Raw genomic sequence first — 12,623 nt, 5'->3', positions numbered from 1 at the left:
TGGACTATATCGTATTTTTTGGACCATTTCGTATTTTTTGGACCATTTCGTATTTTTTGGACTATTTCGTATTTTTTCGACGTTATCGTATTTTTTCAGCTGTTTCGTATTTTTTCAGCTGTTTCGTATTTTTTCAGCTGTTTCGTATTTTTTCAGCTGTTTCGTATGTATTCAGATGTTTCGTATATTTTCAATTGTTTCGTATATTTTCAACAATTTTGTATATTTTTTTTAATACCTTTTTTTTCATGTCAATTTTCTGATATTCAAGTTTTTAAAATATGATAACTTTACGAACAGTCATAAATATATTTTAAGGCATATTAGAACATTTCAAGGCATTTAAGACAATTTAGGACATTTAGTTTTTTAACGAATTTGTGTATCTAGGTCTTTTATTGTTTCTTTGTAATATATATATATATATATATGCTGTGCGTTGCCTTATAGTTAACTTCGCATATTCTTTTTCTTCCTTTTGGACAATTTAGTCCCATTTTTAGGTCTTTTTTTTTTTTTTTTTTTTTTTATCTCTAATTAAAATAATCGGCATTTTTATACAGGAAAAAAAAAAAAAAAGATTTAATCTAAGTAATACTACATACATATATATATATATATATATATATAATATATATTTACATACATACACTTAGTAACTTTTACCCCGATTGAATCAAAATTTCCATCTGCACACTTATCTTCTTTGGTATCAAAAAAAGATATGGCAGAAAATTTCGAAGAAACCGCTCCAGATAGTCAGGTGATGACTGTACAGAACAATTTTGAAGAAAGTCTAGATGGAAATCCCAAATTAGGTTCATTTGTTAATAAGAATGGGCTGTTGCTTAAGACATATGCGTGGTTAGTTAAGTATCCAATAGGTATTATGATATTAGTGCATGCTTTAAATTCTCATGTTCGTTTTGAATATTTAAATCATAACGTAGATATACAAAGTAATGATAAGGTTGTATTAAAAGATGCGGACAACTTTTACATATACAAAGATAGCTGGGTAGAGCATTTAAATAAACAGGGGTTCTCAGTATATGGATTAGATATGCAAGGTCATGGTGAATCTGAGTGTTATCAAAATGTAAAAACGCACATAAATGAATTTGACGACTTCACTGAAGACATATTACAGTATATGAACATAATTCACAATTCGCTATCCCAGGAGGAGGATGAGCATACAGGTAGCATTGGAAGTGAGACAACAAGTGGACTAAGTAGCAACGGAGGTTATCTTCCAAGTGATCAAGGAAGTACTGGAATTGATGAAGCAGGTGATCTAAGCGGCATTGGAAGTGAAGGAACAACAAGTGTTCAGGGAAGCACTAATGGTAGTGACCTTCCAAATGGTTGCAGCAACATTAGCTGCAGTGTTAAGGGTTCAAAGAAGAAGGTCCCGCCGTTCTTTTTAATGGGTTTATCAATGGGAGGTAATGTGGTATTACGAACTTTAGAACAAATTGGTAAATCTGAGGAAGATAGTGATAATAGAAAATTAAATATAAGAGGAGGTATAACACTAGGTGGAATGATATCAATTGATAGTTTAAAGGAAAAACCTATTTTTAAATACTTCTACTTGCCTATATCTAAAGTAGCAAATTATGTTTTCCCAACTCAAAGATTTGGTCCATCCTTAAATTTTGAGATGTTTCCATATGTTAATGATTTATATGCTTTTGATAAGCATTGTTATCATAAGCCTGTAACTAATAAGCTTTGTAATGAACTTTTAAAAGCAGTAGACAACTTACATAATGATATGAATTATATCCCTAAAAACATTCCACTGTTGATTGTTCATTCAGTGTTAGATAGTGCTTGTTGTTACAAAGGGGTTAAAAATTTTTTCAAAAAATTAGAAACAGAAAATAAGGAAATGTTTACTTTAGAGGATATGGATCATGTACTTCCCCTGGAGCCTGGAAATGAGAGGGTCTTAATGAAGGTCAGCGACTGGATAACGCAAAGAGTGGATGCAATCCGCTGTGCAGATTGCGATGATTGCAGTGATAGTAACGATGATAATGGAAGTGCTGCATGTAGCGGAGATGCCAGTAGTATCGATGATAATGGAAGTACCGCATGTAGCGGAGATGCCAGTAGTATCGATGATAATGGAAGTACCGCATGTAGCGGAGATGTCCGTAGTAGAAGCGATAATGACAATGTTAGCAGCAGCTGCGCCGAAGACGAAGTCAGCAGTTGCGGTAACTGAAGTAGTAGGCTTTAACAGCATATAGCAGCAAATAACAGCAAATAAAAAAATTATAATTTAAATTCAATAGGATCTTTCGTGCGAAGAAAAATTAAAGGCAAAAAATTTGCCAAAAAAAAAAAAAAAAAATTAAAATATTAAAAATAAAAAAAATAATAAAATAGTAACAATAAAATAATGATAAAATAGTAACATTAAAATTATAAAAAAAAATGTAAAATTACAAATTATGCTTCACAAAATGCACATATCTTACGGAGTACCTTAATTTGGTACTCATATGCGCATAATATTCATACGGTGAAGAACTGCCGTCGATGATGTATATATATATATATATATATATATATATATATATATATATATATATATATATATATAATACATGTTTGTATGTGTGTATTTTATACCATAATTGTGGACATGTCAGTTCAACATCGTATGCGCAGTTGTACCAGTAGACAATCAGGTATTTGAATAAATGGTAAAAAAAAAAAAAAAAAAAACTGTAGTGCCTTTTGAACGCATACCTTATGCGCCCCTTACCTATTTTTTTGACCCCAAAAAAAAAAAAAAAAAATTTTGCATTATTATATGTATATACAAACACGTTTACCCACAAACGTATACACACATATATACATACATGCATATATATACACACATATATACATAATGCATATATATACACACATATATACTTTATGTGCACATGTATACTTATATGCACATATATATACACATATATACATGTATATATATATATATTTGTATATGCATAGCAAGAAAACACCGTCATCCGGGTATAGAGGTGTTTTATTGTTGTATGATGCTATTTTGTGCAAAGAGTAACCATTCGGATTTTAATATTTCATCATTATATATAATCCATTATATCGCCCTGTGTATTACTCATTACACAAAATTATTTTTATACTATAGTATTGTATTAACCCGCGAATTACTACCATATTATCATAAATTTGCTATATGCTGTTATGGTAGTTTAATGGCTACCTTTTATTTCATTTAATGATAATGTTAGATTTTAATTATTGGTTATTCTTTAAATTAATTAATGGTTATTTTTTTTTTGAATTTATTTATAAGGTTAATTTTATAGTACCTTTGTAAATTGTTGTTGTTGTTGATGATTTTTTTTTTTTTTTTTTTTTTTTTTTTTAGTTGATATTACATTTTTTGATTATTTTTAATAATATTTTAAAATTAACCTTATTTTTGTATATATTTATTATTTTATTGGTAACCATAAAAACAAATGGGGTCAAAAGAAGATATCATTTGTAGGTAATATGGTGAAACTTTTCTTGTACACAATGTACTATATAACTTATATTAACTACATATTACCCATTACCATATTAATGCTTTATACATAAGTGACAACATCTTATGTGCGTATAACAGTTAACGTTGGTTCCATTTAAATAGAGTATGTTTAAGAAAACCTCTTTCATTGAATTTAAAAAATTGCGTAAGCCCTTTCATTAATTTCGGGGAATGTTTCCTTCACTTATTCCGCATAGTATAATTCTTTTTACATTTTTTATATTGATTATATTATATTTTCTTTTCGGTAAAATATCATTACATGACAACTGTGCAATTATGCATTTACTGGTACACGCAAAAATACGTGTAGTATTAAAAATCATTGCCTTGCCATCTTATGTTATGAATGTGCCTTAATACGAAACTATTGAAGAGAAAAAAAAAAAAAATAAAAATAAAATAATATAATATACATATATGCATATATGTGGTTTTTCCTACCCGTTTACGTAAGCATATGCAATGTTATAAGCAAAGGGGGAGAAGAATTTAGGCATAAAAAAATTTTTTTCAGCGGACTCTACAAAAATGCAGTAATAACTGCTTAGAAAAAAAGTAAAGCGGTAAACAGGTATAGATATAAAGAGATGAACAGGTGAGGTGAGGTGAAGTGATAAACAGATAAACAGATAAACAGATAAACTGATGAACTGATGAACTGATGAACTGATGAACTGATGAACTGATGAACTGATGAACTGATGAACTAAAACAAAGGAATTGAAATTTAACAAGCTAAATTTTAGCAAATAAATAGGCCAAATACACAGGAAATAATCTGCGCAAAATATGTTCGATTATTCTCACTTGTGAAGAACAATTCACAGCATGAATGGGGCTAAAAGAAGAGGTAAAAAAAAAAGAAAAAAATAAAGAAGCAGAAATAGAAGTAGAAATAGAAATAGAAACACGTATAGTAAAGAAATCTTCTTTTTTTTTTTTTTTCCTCTTTCTTTTTTACCTCTTCATTTTGCCAAATTCCCTCCTGCTGATATTTAACATTTACATTTTCCACCACTAGTAGTTTATAAAAGAACAAAAAAAAATAAAAAACATATTTTAATTTTTTTTGCATATTTCTTTTTTTAATGTTAAATGTGAGACACATAAGATGGTTACTTTTTTTAGCGGTGGAAAACGGAATTCTGACAATTCTGAAAATTCTGAAAATTCTGAAAATTCTGAAAATTCTGACAATTCTGGCAATTCTGACCATTCTGACAAGGGTATATTTGACAAGGATGAAAATGACAAAGACAAAGTAAAAGGCAAAAGGAGTAGCTCTAAAAAGCAGTCAGTCGATAAAATTGAGAAGCCTCCTAAGAGCAGCTCTGGTATTACAGACCATGGGAAGGTATCCAAAAAGAATGATAACAGAAGGAAGAAAAATGAGAAGGACGAACAGATGGCAGCAGTTAAAGAATTAGATAAACAAAATGATAAGATATATAAATCTATATACGAAATAAATAATAACTGTTCAGACACGAGTTTTTTAAACTACAACTCTATACCCTGGGTCTCTTCCTTTTTTAGTTTAAAAGACGAAGATTTTGCCATTTTTGGTAATGAACTAAAAAAAAGAAATATATTTAAAAGATGCTTTCAACGTATCCATAAAAACAGGAGAAGGAGGTGTATGTCTTTTAACCCTTATAGAGTTCCTTTAGTATGTAAAAAAATAATACTTGAAGAGATGTTAATATCTGAACCGAATATAAACAAAAAGAAAAAGAAGAATAATAGTAGTAATAAGAAAAATAAGAAGAAAAAAAAAAAAAAAAAAAGTGGTATGATGCCTTATGGGTATTTTTACAAAAATTTTATTATGAGAGGTAAAAAAAAAAATTGGCTAGAGACTCATATGTATCATAGTAAAAGATTTCGAATGATAAATATGTATGGGTATAAACTTGCTTTAAAAAATTGTAGTAAAATAAGTAGAAGGATATTTAGATATAGCAAGAGGAAGTCACTAATACATGACTTGTCTTATGTGGAAATAATTCAACTAAGCGCTCATGAAAATATCATTATTGACATTCTGAAAAAGTGTACTAATGTTCTTCAGGCAAACATGCTAAGGAAAAAATATTTGCTAGGATTACTGTTAGGAAAGATTTTTATTCATAGGTATGATCCTGATGAGTTCGCCATAGGAGGTGGTGCATCGAGGGGTTCATCGATGGACATTACTGGTACTACCGCCAACATGACTGCTAGTTCTAATGCTAATGCGTCTGGTACTTATGCCAAAACGGCTGATAGTACTGATGCTATAAAGAGAACAGATGCTTCTAACCAAAATGCATGTACGGTAAACAGTATATCTAATCCGAACTCCTTTGATGGAAGTAATTTTTTCAGTGCAAACAATTCGCTAATCTGCCCAGCCTACTTTTTATGGCGTTCGAAATTGAAGTCGTACAAGTATTTTAAAAAAATTAGTAATAATAAGATGAAGGAAAAAAATAGTGATAGTATTGTAACTATCTCTAATGTGAGCGAGGCTATGAGGAACCATCTTAATTACAATTGCCATAGTTTTCAAAAAGAAGAACATGGAACAGAGGAAGAAACAAAAAGAGATCTGTGGGTATTCGTTCACCCAACGTGCTTAAAAAAAGTAATTGAAAATTTCCAAAAAATTAATAATTCTCAGGTCATTATAAAACATATAAAAAATATTTGTATGTATGAATTAATGGGACCAAAGAGTTTTCAACTGTTAGTAAACATTTTGAAAGTAAAAAATAAATATTACATGGAAACACAAAAGGATCATGTCTATAATTATTCTTATGAAGATATAACATTGCCATATGACTTTGTAATTCCGTTATATGCCATCTTACCAAAGAGTATAGGTCCCTTTTTATTAAATTACAAAGTTAACGATAGCAAGGAGCAAAAATGGGGGAACGAAGAAATAAAGAGTGTTAATAATAACAACAAATGTAGTAATAGTGGGAATAATTATGACCAAGTCAGGGAAAACAAACTTTTCAATGATAAAAAAAAATACGATAATTTTATTGAAAACTCTTTTGATTATTTAAAAGAAAAAAATGGAAACGCAGTTTTAAATATGAATAAATTTAGCCCATATGATAATAATATTCTTATGAATGAGAAAATAAAACAAAACGTGATAAAACATATTAAAGTTAACAAATATGAACATGTTAGGAGCAGTAAAAAAAAAAAAGTCAAAACATGTATAATGAAAATGCTCAAAAATAACAAGAATATTGAAAGCTATGATGTAATCAAGCAGAGAAGGGAATCAGATATGTTGTTTATTAATATGGGTGAAGAGTGTAGCTTAGACAAGTCAGCAGTAACAAAGGTGGTGGGCGCAAGCGCAGAGACAAATGTAGAGAATAAATATGTTTTAAGAAAAATGAAGGGAGATAGTAATTCATTCCAAGGAGGCCAAACAACCGAAATGGACAACTTATCTAAAAAGCATGTATGTCTCAGCAAGGAGAAGGAAAAAGAAAAGGAAGAAAAGGAAAAAAAAAAAGGTTTTGAATCATTTAGGAATGAGAAATTATTACAAAATTATGTGCACGAATTTTTGGAAAATTATGATAAAAAAAAATGCAAAAAGGAGGGAATATTGGAAAGAAATGAAATGTATGATATGTACAGAGAATTAAAAGAAACAAAAGAAAAAATATCGCATAATATGAAAAGTTATATTAAAATACCCATATTAATTATAAATCAAACAAATGGGAATAATAAAAGATACTTTATTTTATGTCCATCCAAAAAAAAAAGCACCGTTTTATTTCATTTGTTAGTGCGAAATGGTTCCATAGCAATAGGTTTAAAAGAAAGAGAAAAAATTCTGAAATGTTCAGAATTTTTATGTTACCCTAAAGATTTCCCAGATTCATATGGAGGTATTTTATATAATAACTTTAGGGAAGAATTATCAAAAAAAAATTATTTTAAAAAGCCAATTGGGAAAAGAATAAATTATTATTGTTTAGGTATTAACAATCCTTTTAACTATTCATGGTTTTGTATATACCCATATAATGAAAACATTAAAATTATAAGATGTACTGATCCGTACAATCAATTTTTAATTAAAACTTTTTTACACCGATTTCTTACCATATCATTCAAACGAATTTATTCATTGGACACCTTTGAAACATTTGACAGTTTTATGGAAGAATTTAAAACCAAATTTTTTGTTTTCTCATCTTTTTATATCTCTGTTTATGTGCACGCGCATAAGGGTGGTACACCAAAAAGGATGGCCCATGTTTGTTCCCTGACGCTGAAGAGGCTGATTAAGCTTTTTATGAGTAAGGACCTGGAGGGGGGAACTTGCGCCACGCCCGCATACACATACATATATATATATATATATAATATATATATATATATATATATATATATATATATATATAGATATATAGATATAGATATAGATATAGATATAGATTTATATAGATATATATAGATATATAGATAGATATACCCATTCTTATGTACATACACGCACATATATATAAATGTATTTATATATACCCATGCATACGTACGTACATACATGTATATCCGCTTTTGTGCTTCATGTCTATTTTCGCGCTTAACGCGCAAATTTAAAAAAAAAAAAAAAAAAGCACCAAATATAACCTCAAGCAATAGTTCGGAAAGCCGCATTTCAGCGCTTCATTAATATGTAAGCTTCAGTCCTAATTTTTTAATCCTTTTTTTTTATTTGAATAGAACAAGTGGGTACAAATAAATTGCATGAGTGGGTTATGCACAAACGAATAAGACACACAAATAAGAAGAAGGAAAAAATAAAAAAGTTCAAAGAATCAGTAATTCATAAATATAAAAACCGAATAATGAAAAAGAGTAAATCTGCAAAGGGAGATGTTAAAGTACAGACAAATGGACAAATAAAGGGGGATATAAATTCAAAAACGTGTGAAAAGAAAGATATAGATGAAATAATTTTACCATCGAAAAAAATAATTGGTTATGTTTCAAGTGGCGGACATGTGCTGTCAAAAGGATATGGGTACGGAGTTGCACACATTTCTTTTTATTTACTTTTGCAGAATTTGCTGCATCATATATTTGCCTTGAAACTGAGTAAACCTTAAACTAAAATTGAAATATAATAAAAATTATTATTTTATTCAGTATTTATATATATATATATATATATATATATATATATATATATATATATATATGTATACCTATCAGTACATTCCATTATTTACCTGCACACATGTACATGCACAATGTTTTCTTTAACTCTATTCCTTTATAGTGGCGTCCGATCCACTCAAGATAAATAACAGAGCAAAGGAATTTCCATCTTTAGCTTTAATTAGAAATATTGATTCGGTGCATTACTATCCTGGTATGCCTTCATTTCATCGTCAGTTTGTTGTATCATTATGCTGCGCATTTTTTATATGTCTCCTTGATAATTTTTTTTTTTTTTTTTTTTTTTTTACAGTTTGGCTTAGCCTAGTAACGGAAGATAAGTACCTGCCTTTTTGATCTCCGCAATATGTGTACTCGTATATGTATAAGCATAAATATATATATGTTTATATACACGTATATGTATAAGCATAAATATATATATGTTTATATACACGTATATGTATAAGCATAAATATATTATGTATGTATATATACACGTATATGTATAAGCATAAATATTATTATGTATGTATATATACACGTATATGTATAAGCATAAATATTATTATGTATGTATATATACACGTATGTGTATTTATGCAGGAAATGCCCATCAACTGAGTTGTTGCTTCATTCATCAGTTCCTCTTTTACCATGAATTCTTTTTTTTTAATTTTCACGTTATTTGTTTAACTTTTTTTATTGTTTATTTTTGTTTAGCGACATTTAATTTATACATGTGCATATAGCTATGCAAAATTTTTTAATTTTTCGAGTTAAAAATAAAACTCTTATATGCTTTAATTCGTTTAAGTACACAAATACATAATTCGAAAGAGACAAATTTTAAAACAAAAAAGAGGGTGAAGTGGGGAGACGAAAGGAGAAGAAAAAAAAAAGGAAGTGAAATTATGTAAAATGATGAAAAAAATGATAAAAAAATGATAAAAAATGATAAAAAATGATAAACAAATGATAAACAAATGATAAAAAAATGATAAAAAAATGATAAAAAATGATAAAAAATGATAAAAAATGATAAAAAATGATAAACGAATGATAAACAAATGATAAACAAATGATAAACAAATGATGTAAAGACAACTTAAAAGAATGTTATGATGAATGTTATGATGAATGTTATGATGAATGCGTTTGTCCAGAGGGGTACCCAAAATTTTGTAGCTACAGCTAGCATTTAAAGAAGGGTAAAAATATAAAAAAAAAAAAAAAAATCCTCCAAATAATTATCTTATTTTTGATATTAATTTAGCACAATGTTCTAGTAGGATGATAAAAAAACATCTGAGTTTATATTTTGCATATAAATATTTATATACTCATTAACTATTTCGAAATTAATATCTTCTAAGAATATTACTCCTCTTGTTTCAATTATTTTTAAGTCATCTGATACGGTACCTTTTATGCCTACGTATTTTGTATGTGCTTTGAAATTCCTGTCTTGGATGACACACTCGACACATTTGCCTGAGAGCAGAGAAACAAAAATTATTAACTCAACATTTTCACGTAATATCCTCACTCAACTCTTTCACGCAAAAATGTAGATATCAATTTTTACGCATAATTTATGGACAAATGTAAAAACGTGCTTGTGTGTGGCACTTATGTAAGCTTCATTAATGTAAAGTTTTTACATTACCATTTACTGATTTTAGGCTAATTTTATTATCTTCTATTCCAACAACTTCTCCTATAAAAAATATCTCTTCATTTATAAAATCAGACAAGTATTTTTCTGATATAATTTTCCCCACTAAGCTATTAATGACATTTGCATTATTCTGATTTGCTTCGACATCCTTTTCATCAAATGCATTGTAATTTATATTATTTTTTGCATAAGGGCTGGAAACATGGTCAGTACTCTCAACATAGTCAGCATTGTCAACATAGTCAGCATTGTCAACGTTATGAACGTTATTAAAGTCTTCCATATTTTTAACTTAAGTTTTGTACAGGTATACTTTTTGCTTAATTTTTCCCTTTTAATTTTATTTTACGCTAACTTTTACTTAACTTTGTGCGGAACACATAGCCGTAAGGGGGTAAGCTTTTTTTTTTTTTAAATGAATAGATAAATATATACACATATATATATGTATATAAACATACATATATATATATATATATATATATATATATGTGTATATATTACACGTTTAGCGATGCGCGAATAACGGAAAGGGGGAAAAAATGAGAAAGGAAAAGTTTCCTTTTTCTTATTCTCAAAACTGGGTATCTCTTATCAGTTTTTCATTTATTTTCCAGATATTTTTATGTTATATTTTTTTTCTTTTTTTTTTTTTTTTGTAATAGGGAGGTATAAACATTTTCTCATTCAATCATCAGTTGTTTATAAAATGGATAACTGTATTTGTTAATTTGTTAATTTGTTTATTTGTTTATTTGTCAATTTGTTTATTTGTTTATTTGTTAATTTGTTTATATGTTTATTTGTTTATATGTTTATTTGCTTATTTGTTTATTTGTTAATTTGTTAATTTGTTTATATGTTTATATGTTTACCTATTTATTATTTAACTGTTCATTTATAAGGCGTGTAATTCTAAAGCATACTTCGTTACATGCGGGAGGTCATTGATACATATTCTTACCAGAAAAACTGTGAAATAACGGGATAAAAATTTACATCGTGGGGGAGGAAAAAACTCTATGGAAAATTAAATGAAGATTGTTATAATAAAAGAAGAATAAAAGAGCTTAGTCATGTTTTGTTGCGTTACATTACATTATTTTACCTTTTGATTTCTGTTCTATTTTTTTTTTTTTTTTTTTTTTTGCGTATCCAAGCTACTAAGGCATTTTAGTATTACTATGTTTATTTTTTAAATTCGTTAGCTATGTTTTGAAACTTAACCACTTTGCAATTTCGCAGTGGTAAGTGTGAGTGTCAGTGTACATGTGAGTGCAAATGTGCGTGTAAATATGCTCATGTGTATATGTATGTATAAGTATAAACATACATTTATGAGTAGTACAATAATGTAGTGCATAACTTCCCCCTCCACCCCCCTCTACTCTTTTTGAGTGCATTTTTGTTTTCCCCTTGGGTCTTTCGCTTTCCTGTGTATGCATTCGTACGTAAGCCTTATTTTGCGCAACTTTTTAAAAAATGGAAAAAATATAATATTTTTTTAAGTATTCGTTTTAATTAATAATTTAGTGCTCTTTTTCTTTAAGCATTTTTACATTTTGAGTTTGAAAAAAAAAAAAAAAATACAAGATAAAAAATACAAAATACAAAAAAGATATTAAAAAATAAAAATTATAAAATAAAGAGAGCAAAAAAGGAGTAATTATATTTGCATTTTTTTTACAGTAATTGCATATATATTTACATAGTTCTGTATGCGTTTAAAAGCCCAAATTTTTTAAAAATACGCTGATTATATTTTCGCGCCCCCTTTAAAAGGTGAGGAGGCCGCATACACACTTCTCACCAAGCTCCGCATATGTGTGTACGTGCGTGTGAACGTTTGTATGAATTAGGTACTTATATATATATATATATATATAAATAAATGTAAATGTACACACGCATACCCTCATTTCTGAACCTACTAGTGTACTGATAAACACTGTATGTTTGTGTGCGTGTGTGCGGGTGTGTGTGTACGAGCGCACCTTGAGCAATTTATGCAATTTTTTATTTGTAGCCTCATTATTTTCACAGTTATCCATTTTGAAGTATTATTTTTTTTTTTTTAATGTAGCTTGTTTTTAGCGTATTACATATAAAAAAGAACATATAGCATAACACATAGCACTTATAACTAAGTACATATCACATAGC

General features: G+C 28.3%; 3 protein-coding genes across 3 annotated transcripts; 2 read left to right on the top strand and 1 right to left on the bottom strand.

Annotated features, from left to right (window-relative positions):
* Nucleotides 1-724: 724 nt before the first annotated feature.
* Nucleotides 725-2,236, top strand: MKS88_000472 (lysophospholipase; the record flags this gene model as incomplete). The annotated part of the gene is made up of 1 exon (XM_067215794.1): nt 725-2,236. One exon carries the CDS (start codon nt 725-727, stop codon nt 2,234-2,236), a length of 1,512 nt encoding a protein of 503 aa, XP_067075709.1.
* A 2,185-nt stretch (nt 2,237-4,421) lies between these two features.
* On the top strand, nt 4,422-9,136 carry MKS88_000471 (ribonucleases P/MRP protein subunit POP1; the record flags this gene model as incomplete). Its single annotated transcript, XM_067215783.1, has 5 exons — nt 4,422-4,505; nt 4,692-7,914; nt 8,342-8,716; nt 8,901-8,993; nt 9,093-9,136. 5 exons carry the CDS (start codon nt 4,422-4,424, stop codon nt 9,134-9,136), a joined length of 3,819 nt encoding a protein of 1,272 aa, XP_067075708.1.
* A 928-nt stretch (nt 9,137-10,064) lies between these two features.
* MKS88_000470 (nucleic acid-binding protein) lies at nt 10,065-10,743 on the bottom strand (the record flags this gene model as incomplete). The annotated part of the gene is made up of 2 exons (XM_067215772.1): nt 10,065-10,273; nt 10,449-10,743. The coding sequence occupies 2 exons, from the start codon at nt 10,741-10,743 to the stop codon at nt 10,065-10,067; spliced, it is 504 nt and encodes a 167-aa protein (XP_067075707.1).
* Nucleotides 10,744-12,623: the final 1,880 nt, after the last annotated feature.

The sequence above is a fragment of the Plasmodium brasilianum genome, chromosome 1 (genome assembly GCF_023973825.1).
Source record: "Plasmodium brasilianum strain Bolivian I chromosome 1, whole genome shotgun sequence".
In the NCBI taxonomy this organism is placed as follows: Eukaryota; Apicomplexa; class Aconoidasida; order Haemosporida; family Plasmodiidae; genus Plasmodium; species Plasmodium brasilianum.
This window is presented reverse-complemented; position numbering and strand designations above follow the sequence as displayed.